The 14,088-nt window shown below is 49.8% G+C and overlaps 1 protein-coding gene across 8 annotated transcripts in view; it reads left to right on the top strand.

Moving 5' to 3' along the window:
- WWOX (WW domain containing oxidoreductase) overlaps positions 1-14,088 on the top strand; it is a 977,376-nt gene that overhangs the window by 127,799 nt on the left and 835,489 nt on the right. Inside the window, exon 6 of one of the 8 annotated variants that reach the window (XM_060130096.1) lies at positions 3,951-4,041. The exons of the other annotated variants lie outside the window; for them this stretch is intronic. Within the exon in view, the coding sequence (XP_059986079.1) occupies positions 3,951-3,968 (18 nt within the window). The 3' untranslated portion in view covers positions 3,969-4,041. Of the gene's footprint in view, positions 1-3,950; positions 4,042-14,088 lie in introns of those variants that run through there. 8 annotated transcript variants of the gene reach the window in all.

Raw genomic sequence — 14,088 nt, forward strand, 5'->3', positions numbered from 1 at the left:
GAGCTGGGAGAGCGGCGTGGCGAGCTTTCCCCGCAGCACCTGCCGAAGGAGCCAACCCTGCCGACGCCTTGATTTTGGACTTCTGGCCTCCTGAGCTGAGAGAGAGTGAATTTCTGTTCCAAGCCCCCCAGTTTGTGGTGGTTTGTTACGGATCCCGGCCACAGGGCACTCGTACAGCGAGGTTCCCTGAGGAGTTCATGTAGTCTTTGTTCCTCATCTTCAGTCTCCAGGGGTCTCAGCAGCCTCCTGCCCTCAGAGCGATCGCCGCAGAATAGAGGCCTTCTCATCGTCCTTCATTTGTCTCTCGGTCAATATCTACCGAGCACCTCCTAGGCCAGGCTGGGCCAGGCGCTGCAGGGCCCTTGAGAAGCTCCCCAGCCCACGGGCAGACAGTTGAGTGGCCCACGTGGGAACTCTGTTCAGGACTCGCGTCAAAGAGCTGAGGGCCAGGGAGACCCTAAGAGCGAACTCGTGTCAGGCCATGTACCCCTTTGTCTCAAGCTGGCAGCTTGCGATTCGGGGATCTGCTGACCTCGTGACGCCCATCTGGATGGGGATGTTCTTAACGGGTTTGTTAGCACCCCTGCTTCCCACAGCCTCACGCGCCCCCTACTACGTTCCACCACCACTGGCCCTCAGAGGCGGCAGTGTCCCCATGGGACCGATGCAGACATGGTGGCCTGCAGACGTTTAGGATGAAGACACCAATGATCTTGACCAAAGTGGTTCAGTAGAGGGTGGGCTTTGTGTGCAGAGTCCTCGGCACGGTTCGTGGCGTACAGCAAGTGGCCAGTGTGTGTCAGTGGCTGTTGTTACCGTTGCGTGTTTTCTCCCCCTTCTCAGCCTCCCTTTGCTCTTCCCTCCCCCTCCTCTATAATCATTGGGGCCCACTAGCCTCACCCTTGTTCCCACCCTGATCCCCGTTACTATCATTGTTACTGTGGCTATTGGTGATTATTACGGCATCATCGCTCAGACTCGTCCAACCCTTCCAGGGCACAGGCAGGGCCATTGCTGATCTTTGTATCTGTTAGACAGACTGTCCCGAGTCTTCTTTGGCTGTGTCACTCCCTGGCCTTCTCCTCACAGGCCTTTTTGAGGCAGACAAATACCACCGATAAGCCCAGAGCACATGTTTTGGGTGAATTCCCCAGAGCCACACTAGCTTGGGGGCTGAGAAAAGCAATTCCCGTCCTTGTTGACTGAAAAATCCAGCCCCCCAAGAGAGTTTGGGTCCAGGAGCCCTCAGCCTCGCCGCCACACAGACTTGAAGAATTGCGACGTCGGCCTAACATAATTTTGGTAACTCCGTCACTCCTGCCTCGGGTGGAAATAATTCAGATTTCACTCTCCGTTTTCTCTAGCGGGCTAAGCAGCTCCTTTGTAATACCTGTGTTTTACGAGACATAATGCCGGACATTGTTCCTGCAGCGTTTGTGAAAAGACAAACCTGAGAGAGCCTGGTCATTTAACTTAAGCAATTTTAAAGTTATTTGGAAAATGATGGGCTGTCTTTCCTGACCCAGTTACTTTACAAAGCCACATTCTTTGGCAAACATTAACACAACTTCTCCGTGTGTGGGCTCAGTAAATATTCGGGCAACACTGATTGAGCACTGCCTTGGGTAAATAATTCTCCTTGCACACATTTCCTAGTTCATAATGAGGAGTTTTCTCCATGGTCTGACCAAATGTAACATTCCATTGAAACGGAGACATAAACGCAAGGGCGAGGGAGGGGGGTTTATTGAAAAGGTTGGGCAGGCAGGGTGGCACCCCGAGTCCCCACTCCTCGACTTTGGGCCCCATGAGAGCTGGGAAACAGTAGAAGCAGAAAGGCATCCTCAGAAGGAGTGGGTGACATGAAAGTCCGAGACCATCCTCTCCCCCAGCTCCCCTCCCCGCTCCCTCAGGACCCTTCCTTCAGGACAGCCACGTGATGCCCGGTTGCATTTTCAGTTTTGGGAGCCCTTGTTCTCGCCCCAGTCAACGCTCTGCAGCTCGATTTCCCATGTGGACGGCTCCTCAGAAGGTGCCTCATCTTGGCTCAGCAGGTGGTGGAAGGTTTCCGGGGGGTTGGGGGTGACTTCTGCTCTGGCTGTCGGTCTCGGGTCTCCCTCGTGCAGTGGGGGGGCACGTGGCTTCCCCCCTCGAAACCTCAGGTGAGAAGGAGGTAATCACAGCCTCTCCTCCATGGGGCGTAGAGAAAATGGTCTCAGGGAGATCATAGGAGAAAGTGTCAGGCGTAGAGGCGGCCAGTTGTTGTCACCGGGGGTCAGAGAGGATGAGAAATTGCCACTGAGGGCACATTTCGTGTGTCACCTCCTTTAAACCTACTGACAGTCTGTTCTCACTCCTGTTGAAGATGAGGAAATCGAGGCTCCGGGAGGCTTGGCGACAGGTCGAATTCCCCACAGCCAAGAGCAGCAGGCCTCCGATTCCTCCTCCAGCCCTGCCCTCAGTTAAAGACCACGTGCTCTCCCTACGCCCTGCATTTCCCCACGTCTTCCTCTTCCCTCTTTTCCGTCACGTCAGCTCTGCCGGTTCCTAACTTCACAGTTCCAGGTCCCTCGGAGTAAGTATCTCTGGAAAGGATGAAGTGGCCGTGATTAAATGCAGCAGTGAGATCCGGGGGGAAACCCGTTCCTTGGTGGGGGGGCCTCTCTGGGTGTGTCTCAGGGCCCAGCTCCCTCATGCGAGTCAGAGTGGATGAGGCACCTCTGCTTGACTTACAGATGAAGGTGTGATGCAGTATGCGGGTCCAAACCGTACCGACCTTAGGTGATCACCTTCTCATAGGAGCTGAACCGAGTGTTCTCTTCTCGTGGAGTTTCGTTTCTTAAAATCAGCAGTTTCCCATATAAAATAGGAACATGCTCATTGAGAAAAGAGACCACGCAAAAGTTGAACAAAGAGAAGGAGAGAAAAAGATCATGCAGTATATTCACTCGGCATCTTGGCATGTATTCTTTTAGTCCTTTAAAATGCACAGGTTGTTGTGTTTTGTTTTGTTCTATTGTAATTGCAGCATATACACCTGTGACTGGTGCCCGCGCAAATTAATTCTGCTACCGCAATCCGAATACTCCAGAGATAATTTTTTTTTTTTTTTTTTACATAGCGGTAATCATGCTGTATAGACAGTAGTTCCTTTTCTCAGTTAAGAATTCACTCCTCCTGGTTTTTGTAGACTGTCCCAAGCAGTGCTTTGGTTGGCTGCATGATGGTAAACCAGCTAGAGGAACCACGATTCTTAGTTCATCAGCCTGGGTAACTGGAGTTTCAGGTTGTAACTAGCTCTTTGCAGTTGTCAGTTACAAGGTCGTGAACATCTTTGGTTCTAAAGCACTTTCCATTTAAGATTATTTCTGTGGGACTGATTTACCAGAAGTAGAATTTCTAGGTCAAAGGTACAAAACCTTGAGACCTCTTTATGTGTATTAACTTGGGCCAGAAGCCCACCCTGTCGTGGAGAGCACCTCGGACTTGGCTGGAGGGCCAGGGAGAGGATGGGAGAACGTGGGCCTTTTGCTGTGCAGCTGGGATAAGAACTCACTCCAGATGGGCCACATAACCAGCGCACTTAAAGCCAAGTGAATTTTATGCTTCAGTAACATGCACGCCTCCAAAGACACATGGGAACGGGGTGGGCATTTGTCATCCTGTAGAATGCCAGGGCACGGAGTCTGTCCCGAGCCTCTGAAAGTAGTTCCAAATTTGGATGCTTCCGAAGTTAGCGCTCGCACTGCAGCGGGGACAGTATTCTTCTCCGACAATGGCCGAGTCTCACGTGCCGGGATGCTGCAGACGCTCCCAGGTCATAATTAACCTTCTTCAAAATCAGAAGGGAGAAAGGCAGGGAAGAGGCCCTCTGCACCCCGGGAAGGAAAAGAAAAAAAGCAGAATGCTGAAACTCTTAAACCTCCGCTCTTTTCCATCCCTTATTCAAGAAACATTCCAGCGGATAAGATGCCTTACCGCAGACGGATCCTTCTCGCTGAACAGAGAGTCCACGCTGGAGCGTGGTCGTAAGAAACTGCCCTTCCTAATTTTTTTGCAGGTGGGCTCCCCTGTTTTCCTTTATCACGGCCCATTTGGAGCATCTGTGCATTCTTTTTAAGACTCCCATCCAAGACTCTTTTTTTTCTTCCTCTTGCCCCTGAGACATTGCCTCCGTGCAGTCAGACTACTTTATGGAACGGTTTGTTATTACATGGCATTCAGTAAAACCCAGTTCAGTCATATCCCCGGAAACCAAACAGCTGCATGTGGAAAAAGCCTTGTATAACCCACTTTTCACCACACCAGCCTCCCTCACACATATACTGACATCCCAGAGGCCTTCTGGTTTCTTTGTTTTTTTTTTTTTTTAAATCTCAGTATAGCAATACCCTGTTTTTGAAAGTACTTGTTCTGCTAATTTATTCCTTAAACAAGAGGAGGAAGAGGTATCGGTGCCCTCATAAAACAGTTAACAGAAAGCCCGAGGCATCTTTTAGTGCCATCTTTTGGCTGTTGCTTGGAATGGCTCCATCCATCACCGCTATTCACGTGGCGCTGTTTCTTATGTCAGTTAAACCATCTTCCATCAAGTTGGCGAAGCAGAGTCAGGGAACAAGATGAATAGCGAGACGTCTTCCGTGATGTGCAAAGCGCTCTGCTTTTAAATGCCCCTGTTGATTTCTTAGTATTTTCAACTTCCTCTTCCCATTCCCCTCTGACCATAACTCAGGGGTCTGTTCTTTTAACCTTGTTCAGGGGGTGGCGAGGGGGGCGGGCAGAGTGCTAATGCCGGTCCGTAAGTGCGAGCCATTGATCAGCTGATGAGGGAGATCCATTGTCTGTCCTGGGCTCCTGAGAAAGGGAAATCAATCCTGGGACCCCGGGAGTGACCGTTGTAGCCACAGGATTGCAAAATGTCGCATTTCCAGTCAGCCTGTAGCCACGAGTATCTCTGCCATCGGAGTCTCACGTGGGGATATGTTGTTATTTCCCCCCAAAAAGGATGGCATGGTTCTTCTTGACGATGTGCTTTGTATATCTCAGTGTCAGTCAGTTTACATGTGTTCTGCGTAGAAATCACCAGGATTTCTGCCCTTCCCTAGCCCCCATTTATCAGGGTCAGTCTTTGAGCAGGTGCGCGGTGAGTGAGTGCAGTTTGCAAAACCCTGAGGTGCCCACAGGGGGAGCCATGGGCGAGGGCCACCCAGGTGGGGAGGGATCTATTTTCATCGAGAGTGGAATTCCCAAGCACCGTGGTGATGATAAAAAGCAGCAGAACTTTGGTCAGTTGTATTGGTATTTTAAAATTCAGGGCATCCATTTATTGCTTGCACCTTGGATGGACCCGTCTCCCGTCAGCTGCCAACCTACCCCCTTCTTTTGGCTACTGGTAAGAAAGATGCCAGTAGGGACCCTTGGAATGCAGTCCCAATCCTGACGGAGTTTTCCGTCTAAGAGGGGTGGTAACGTGTGAACGCAGATGGTGACAGTGCCAGTTTGGACCCAGATTTCCACTGGCATCCGCTCAGGTCTGTTAGAGCCGCCCAAACCCTCATTCTGCATTGCCCTCCCTTGGGAGAATCGTGAGCCTCCTGGGCAAAGCTCGCATGAGAAGGTCCCCTGTGGCTCTCCGTCCCTGCCTCCGTGGCCTTGGGTGGGTTCCTGGGTCACCTCTCTGTTTAAGGATGCTCTGCCCCTCCCCGTGCCCACCTGGACGTGGATTCCTCCCGTTCCCCGGCATCTTGCACGCGCTCCTCCCGACCCGGTGGTTGGCGCAAGGCTCATGCCTCACTGAAGATGTGATGAAGCAGAGGTCACTTACAAGGCAGAAACCCGACTGCACGTCGAGCCTTGGACAGCCGCAGCCCTCTGTGCAGTGGGGATTGACGTGTGTGTGTCACAAGGCTGGGCAGCCTGTATTACATGGAGTAACAGAGACGAGGCCCCAGCTATGCAAGACAGTTATTAACGTTTATGGAGTGTTTGCTATGGGCTGGACGCTCTGCTCAGTGCTTTATGTGGGTTTACATCATTTGGTCCTCACAGCAATCCTCCGAGTTAGGTACTCTTCTTATGTCCCTTTTACAGATGGGAAAGCATGGAGTGGTTAAGGACCTCGCCCAAGCTCATGCATCTTGCTGGGTGGGGGTGGGGTGGGATTTGAACCCAAGAAGTGTGTCTCTGGAGTGTCAGGCATGAATGCAGAGCGGCCTCACTGGTCAGTGAAGCTGCCTCATCTGTCTTCCCCCAGGGACTCCTGCACCAAGCCGGGCACTTTGTAAGATGCCACTTGGCGAATTATAATGCTGTACACCTGAAACTTACATTCAAAATATGGGGCTTCCCAGGGGGCGCAGTGGTTAAGAATCTGCCTGCCAGTGCAGGGAACACGGGTTCAATCACTGGTCCGGGAAGATCCCACATGCCGCGGAGCAACTAAGCCTGTGTGCCACAACTACTGAGCCTGTGCTCTAGAGCCCGCGTGCCACAACTACTGAATCCCGTGTGCCACAACTGCTGAAGCCCACTCACCTAGAGCCTGTGCTCCGCAACAAGAGAAGTTACCACAATGAGAAGCCCGTGCACAGCAACGAAGAACCAACGCAGCCAAAAAATTAATTAATTAATTTAAAAAAATGCCTCCTGCATCCTTTACCTTAATGCTGCCCCACTTCTCAGGACCCCTCGTCGTGACGGTAGCTGCCTCTGGGGCACACCACGTTAACTCCCTCTCGGGCAGTTTTCTTCGTGTATTTTAAATACAAATCCAGAGTCTCCTTAAGCCCCTTAATTTTTAGGATCTGATCCAGAGACCAGGGATGTTTTCAGGAGAAGCCTGGGCTGCCTTGTTACCTGTGCCAGAGAGTCACCCTGTCTCAGGTCACAGGTGACAAGGGACCAGGAGCCCCAGCACTTCCCTCTGCCTTTTATCTGGAGTTGGACGTACCCAGCATGAAAGTGGGAGACATCAGAGCACAGAAAGTATTTTTGTATAGATTTAGGTGAACCGGAATCATTTGGGACCTGATTGTTCGTATGCACGTGGCCCCTTTCTTCCCACAAATTGCAAACTGCAAACCAGGATGCAGCTTTTGAATAGCAACCAGTTCACAAACGTTTCACAGCAGAGGGGCGATGGCCCGGGGTGGGGGGGAGCGGGTAGGGTGGTGGTTGGGAGCCTGGAGGGGGGAGAAAGGGCACCCGAAGGGGAAATGGGAGGAAAGAGAGAGACGGAGGTAAGCCGAGGGAATTCAGAAAGTAATAAAGTCCTACAGTAATCAGAGGGCAGAGGCCAGGTGCCCTGGGAGCAGCTGTACACAGAGTGGTTCAAACCCTCTCCAGATCTGTGTTCTGAATCATCACCTTCATCTGCAGGGGCAGACCTGGCCTCGGGTGTAGTACCCTCACTTCCTGGCTGCATGACCTTGGCAGTTTACTGCCCCCGTCTCTCCCAGGTCGGTTTCCTCATTTGTAGGACAGTAGTAACCTGTCACTCATAGGGTGCGCAGGGATTGAATGAGAAAACACACGGAGCTTTGAGCACATTGTCTCTCTGGCGCCTTAGGGAGAGTCCCCCAAATGCCAGTGTCAAGGTTAAGAGCTCTGTTTTGGAGTTTGGTGGCCGGGGTTATTCTCAGCTCTGCTCCTTTCTAGCTGTGTCACCCTGAGCAAGGGACATAACTTCCCTCATATCCTTTGTTCCTGCTCTGTAATTACAGGGATAACAACAGACAGTGTTTTGCGGGCAGGATGAGATGAGACGGTCCGTGTGACGTGTCTGGTCTGTTGATGGTGCCCAAGAGGTATAAGCTGTTAGTATCGTAAGCCTGGCTTCCTGGGTATCTGTGCTACGCCGGGCAGGGTGGAGGCTCAGGGCTGGCCAGCAGAGCCAGCCGAGGCACAGACGTTTGCGGCATCTTGCCCTGGGTCCACGGCTCTGGTTCCCGCAGTTGACACGGCTGTGCCGGAGGCTTTAAGGAGGAGGAAGAGGAAACCCACTTCTGCTCTTGGCCCAGTTTCCACCCAAAGTCTCATTTCATGGTGCCTCATCCACAGGGCCTGGAGCAGAAGGTGCTTAATGAACGTCAGCTCCTCGGCTTCCTCCGGGGGTTTCCCTTTGCTTTGAGCAGTTCATAGGCACCAGCGCCTTCTGCAGCGCTGGTCCGTTGCCATCAGCTGCTCATCACAGAGCCGTGACTTGGCCTCTGCAGGGGTGCTCGCCCCTGGCTCTCTGCTTCCACTCTTTCTCTTCTGAGTAGCAGCAGTGACAGGTAAGGAACCAGAAGGTCTCCTCCACAGCAGCCCCTCTTGCTGCAAAACTATTCCAGCAGGTTCCATTCTAAAAGGTGCCGAAGATAGATTCACTTGTACCCCAAAGGATCCAAAACCATTACCACCAAGCCCCGATACCCTTGGAATACGTGTTGTCCTGGGTCACTTCCTTGCTTGTTAGCGTGCCTCTAACATGACTGGCGTGCTGCAGACGTAGACATCAAGTCATCCTGTCGTTAAAGTAAGCATGAATCCCCGCGGCCCACCCCCAGCAAGGTGTAGTGAAGGAGAAGGTGGAAATTAATGGCCCAGTGAAGGTTTTAGGTTATGTGTGGATTTCATTTATCCATGTTCTTTCTTCCCCCCTGTTAGCATGGTTAATTAAGAGTTGTCAATACATCTTTGCTGGACTATTTGATTATTTTTTCAACAGGGAAGATTAGAATGAAGTCTTCAGATCTAGCAGGTGTCATGGGACTTCTAGAGTAAATTGCAGGTTAAGCCCTCATTTTGATCTCTGGGACCAGAGCAAGCACGTTGCATTGACATGTCATCAGCTGTGATCTGAGGAGCACACGGAGGGACCCTTTGGGGACAGAAGGGCGTCTTAACCTCCCATATTGAAAGGGTTTTATTGCACAGTGAGTGTGGTGCAGGTGAACAAATAGACTGGGGTTAGAGTTGACTGAAGCTAGCTCTGAAAACCTCTGGCTCTACACTTGATTAAAAAAAAGGTGTGTGTGCGTGCGTGTGTGTGTATATATATATATATATACACACACACACACGCACGCACACACACACGTTTGTTTAAAATTTTATTTTTGGCTGCGTTGGGTCTTCGTTGCTGCATGTGGGCTTTCTCTAGTTGAGGCGAGCAGGGGCTACTCTTCGTTGCGGTGCACGGGCTTCTCATTGCGGTGGCTTCTCTTGTTGCAGAGCATGGGCTTTAGGCACGGGGCCTTGCAGCAGGGGGGCTCAGTAGTTGTGGCTTGCGGGCTCTAGAGTGCAGGCTTAGCTTCTCCGTGGCATGTGGAATCTTTCCAGACCAGGGTTCGAACCCATGTCCCCTGCATTGGCAGATGGATTCTTAACCGCTGCGCCACCTGGGAAGCCCCCCCCAGCCCCGTAGTTTTGTAAACATATTTTTTTTCCAGGTGGAAGGGGGGGTGTATATGTGTGAACAAATAACAGACAGGAATTGGTGTTGACAGTAGTTAGGTCTGCACACCCCTTGCTTTATGATTTATTAAAAGGTATATATGTATGAGATACCCACACATATCTCCACTTGAACAAAAATGCCATCCTGATCACCCTTTTTACCTCCCAGCCAAGAGCACCAGCAAACACTTCCCACAAATGGCCGATGGCCCTGCCCTTTAGGCGTTTCTTGTAGCGTTTGTGATGACAGTGGCCTTTATTTTTCTTTCTTCTTAGGTGCTCTCAAGTTCTGGAATAAATCTTGCCGGCAATTAATTATAGCTTGAGATTTCCAGGAGAGGCAGGCTAGCTTTTATTATTTTACCCACTAAATATACCTCTAGATAATGGAATACATATTTACAGTGACAAGTTTTGTTTTATTTATAGGGTTTGTAAGAAATCATCAAAAGCAGCTCAGAAAGGGCCACTTAGACCAACATGCTTCTTTCTCCTTCTGCTTTCATCAATGAATTATGTATGCATTACAGATGGCAACAAGGAGGAAAGGTCGGTTTAGAACAACACAGATTGGAAAATTACACCATTTGTTTAAACAACATTTATTATTGATTATTCAGCATAGAGGCTGATAGAAACGCAAACAGTGGCGGTAATATCATCTATTTACGGAGGCTCTTCATAGATGTCGGACCCTACCCTCTGTTTGGATTGGAATAATTGTTCCAAGTTTCCAGCTCTGTTTTGCGAGAGAACAGAGGTACATTTGGCATCTACTTTCTTAAATCCTTTAATCCCCATGACATCCCTATTATCCTATTTCATAGAAGAGGGAAAACTGGGGTTGAGATGGATGGAACAGTTTGCTGAAGGTCACCCTCCAGAGGTCTTTCCGTCACATGGCTCCATCAGTGTGTCAGAAACCAGTAATTCCTTAATAAGAGTAAGGATGGCTAGCACAGTCAGAATAATCATGTCTAATGTGTATCAACTCCTGTTTGCCAGGCCGTGTCCCAAGCGTTTTGCGTGTGTTGTGGCTTTCAGTCGTCACATGAACTCTATGAATAAGTGTTACTACTGAGTTCATTTTATAGTTGAAGAAGTTGGCACCACTAAGGAGTTAAGTACCCTGCTCAGAATCTCAGGGTTTGGACGTGGCAGAGCCGGGAATAGGAAAGACAGCGTCGTGTCCCAGGATTTGCCAAGTCTCACACTTTTGGGCGTTCACAGAGCATTTCCTACTCACGCTTCCCGGACAGCCATGGTTTCATGAATGTGTTTAGCAGTTGTTGGTTCGATGGTTGATTCAAATTAGTCTTCTGTAGAATTCCTCAAAGCCAGAGATGTAAGATAGTTAACTTCGTAAACATAAAACTTCATTTTCAATTTTCAGTCGTCACAGAGAACGTGAACAACATTACTTTCACTAAAATGAAATTTGAAAAATAAAACCCGAGAGGCCAATTGTAGGAGTTACGTAACAGTGATTGCGGGGGTGAGATTTCTAAGATGCTAAAGTCAGGGGCGTGCTCAGCGTGCGTGGCGCCCGGCTCTGATCTCGTTTGCTTTTGGAACAACTCAGTGTCCTTTTTTAAATTTTACAGCCCAGGTCCTGGGCAGGAGCAGGGCTCATCCACGCAGCCGTTCCCTTAGGACATCCGCTCACCTCTCCTCGCTTAGCTAGGCTCGCTTTTGTGAGATCTCTGTGTGATGTTCTTTTTTTTTTTTTATGTCTTCCCTGAAGGATTATCTTGCTCGTTACCCCCCAAAAATCCCTTTTGTCTTCTCGCCCAGTCTTGCCACCTCCACTCCATCGCGCAGACGTTTGCTTTGGGCAGCTGTCCACCGCCCCTCTCCGAGAGCCCTCTTGGACAGCATCACGTGCCGTCTGTGGCTTGCGCCTTTCATCTCTCGGTTCCAGGCAGGGTCCTGAAAACCCTCCACCTGCCCATGGTCGGGGGCACATCTTGGCCCGCCTGTTACGGGGACCACCAGGGGAACTTCTAAAGAGACCTCGCCTTGCAAGAGCCGTTTGGGGCATCTTTCCAGCACCATCCCCAGCGTGTTTCACATGCCACCCACGGCTTCCCTTTTTCATGGTCCTTGCCTTTACACTGAGCCCTCACATCACTGTTTTCACAAGTCCTTTCCAAGGCCTCTGATTTTCTGGACTGTTTAACATTTGCCGTAACCTGTAAGGGCATAGCCAGCTTGGCACGATCGGTCCCCACTCCCCGCTGTCCTTCCTTCCGGTTTCCAGCCCACGGTCTTTATGAGTTGATAAGACAGTCCCCAGGTTTTCCTACCTCCAAAGTGGTGGGCAGGAACAGCTACTTGTTAGGAGCAGGAAGAAGAAACAGAACGAATAAACCTAAAGGGTTTAAAAACTTGGAAGTCACTAAGAAACTGTATTTGCCGACAGAGAAAAAAATATAACTACTTTTGGGTAAATTAGCTTTTGCGCTTACCTCTCTCTTTGTTACTTCAGTAGAGGGGCAGAGGGAGAAGTGATATTCCTGAGTGGAGACACATTTACTTTCCTAATGTCCTTTTGGGGAAGGAGAGGCTGAAAGGAGAGAGAATCAGTTCTTCCTGCACCCGCACACCCCACTTAGGAAGAATGTGTATCCTTCAGATGCTAGAGACCTAAGCAAGTGTCATACATCCCAGAACAATGAATAATAACAGTACTTCCAGTTCTCTGGTCATCACGATGGCCAGACATCTTTCTAGTCCTTGTAAATGCATAATCATGTTATTTCTTCACAGTAGCTGATGAGGTTTTATTATTGCCATTTTATGGATGAGGGGCTTAGAGTTCAGAGAAGTTAGTAACTTACTGTGATGTGAGCACAGCTGTTCTGACTCGCAGGCCTGGGGCCCGCCCGGCACGCCACAGAGCCCCACATGTATCGTCAGCAGGGTCAGCAAATACTGGGCATGGCCGTTCCGCCAGCCCCCAGCGCTGGCTTCTAAACCTGCTGTCTTCGCTTCCTCAACCCCCTCACCGTGTCCTCCCAGACCCTGCCTTCCAGCTCCTCCTGTCCACGAACTTGACTTTTACAGTCACTGCTGAGAAAAGAACCTTTTGCTCTAATGAACCATGCAACGACATCCAGGAGTGAAAATCACTGGACCCAGACTCAGAAGACACAGCTTTGTGACCCTCCTAGACAACTAAATGACCCTCTCTCAGCCTCAGTTTTATCACTGGCTAAGTGGGAAGAAGAGTGTTGACCCGATAAGGTTTGACTGAGAGTCACATTTCATTTGCATTCAGTGAGTTTTTATCGAACGAATGAATGATTGATGAGTTCATTCGTAAATATGAACAGGGGTCTGAGCAGGACATCAGTGAGTGGTGGACTGGCTCACGTGTCCCTCTTGGCAATCCTGCAGGCTGTTATCTGTGATTGCAAACCTATACAAGGCTCCATTCGCGTCATACTCTGTGTAAATGGTGACCTGTTGAGTTGTTCAGTACACAATCTGAGCAGTCATACATGGCAGCCCTGGCTTCCTGCATTCTGATTCAGAGAATGAGATCTCGGTACATGTGATTCACGTGAGGCCAAGGGGAGTCCTCTCTCTGTGCATTTTTGGTTCTGGACATGAGGCTACGTCTTTTACATTCACATTCCAAAGGAATGCAGGCCCCAAGAACTTCTTAAACACACATGGGGCTCCCGGCCTAGGGTCTTCATCTGGCCTCTAGATTGTTTAAAGAAGGATATTTGTGATTCTTTGAGGCTGTCACACTGGCTGCCATGTGTTGGTTTTCTAATCGCCCAGCAAACATTGGGAAAGTGAAGGTTTAGGCGTGTGTGTTCCTCTTAGGTTGGAAGGGAAAGTAAAGCCATCAGGTTTTGTGAGTTTTCTTCCAGGTTTGCTCAGATGCTGCTGCAGGTTTGCAGCCTGTAGAGCAGCAGGGCATTCATTTGGCAGCAGGCAGAACCGATGGATTTGGGGAAGGCCTTTCGACAGTTAGGGGCTTATGTGAGGCGGTGCAGGCTCCTCCAAGCCAGCTGTGGAAGGGGGGATTGAGCGACAGGAGACTCCTCGGGTGCGACTCAAACCATATAAACCTCGGGCAGAATCTCACTCCTACAAGGAGAACCTGCCGGCAGCTCGATGGAGGGCAGTCTGTCTGCTCTCCTCAGCTCCCCGGCAACCTCGCGGTTAAAACCGAGAAATGGAAGGAAGTCGACCAGGTGGGTTTTCTCTCACCCCCATTCCTTGTTCACTGAGAGACTTTGTGATTAGCCCACAGCTGCTTTATTCTTCCCGAAAGATTTAGAACAATTATCACACACGCTCTGCTGCTTTGAGTGGAAAAAAGTGATTTGACAACTTTGGACCTCTTGGCTTCTAAGGCTTAGATCCTGTTCCTTTCAGCCCCTTCACCTGCTGTGTGATGTGGGACAAATAACCATTCTGTGCAGTAGGAGATTTTTTTCTTTCTTGAAACAGGAACTGAATGTATTTCCACTGTTTGTTTGTTTGCTTGTTTGTTTTTTATTCTCCAAAAAAAAAAATCAGAGATAATGTATACAAAGTGTTACAAACTTTGTTTCCTAGAAAAACAACTGTATGTAAATCCAGATCACAGTATATACAGTTCTGATGGAGGAAAAACTGTTAATTGCGTAA

Source organism: Lagenorhynchus albirostris, chromosome 19 (genome assembly GCF_949774975.1).
Source record: "Lagenorhynchus albirostris chromosome 19, mLagAlb1.1, whole genome shotgun sequence".
NCBI lineage: Eukaryota > Metazoa > Chordata > Mammalia > Artiodactyla > Delphinidae > Lagenorhynchus > Lagenorhynchus albirostris.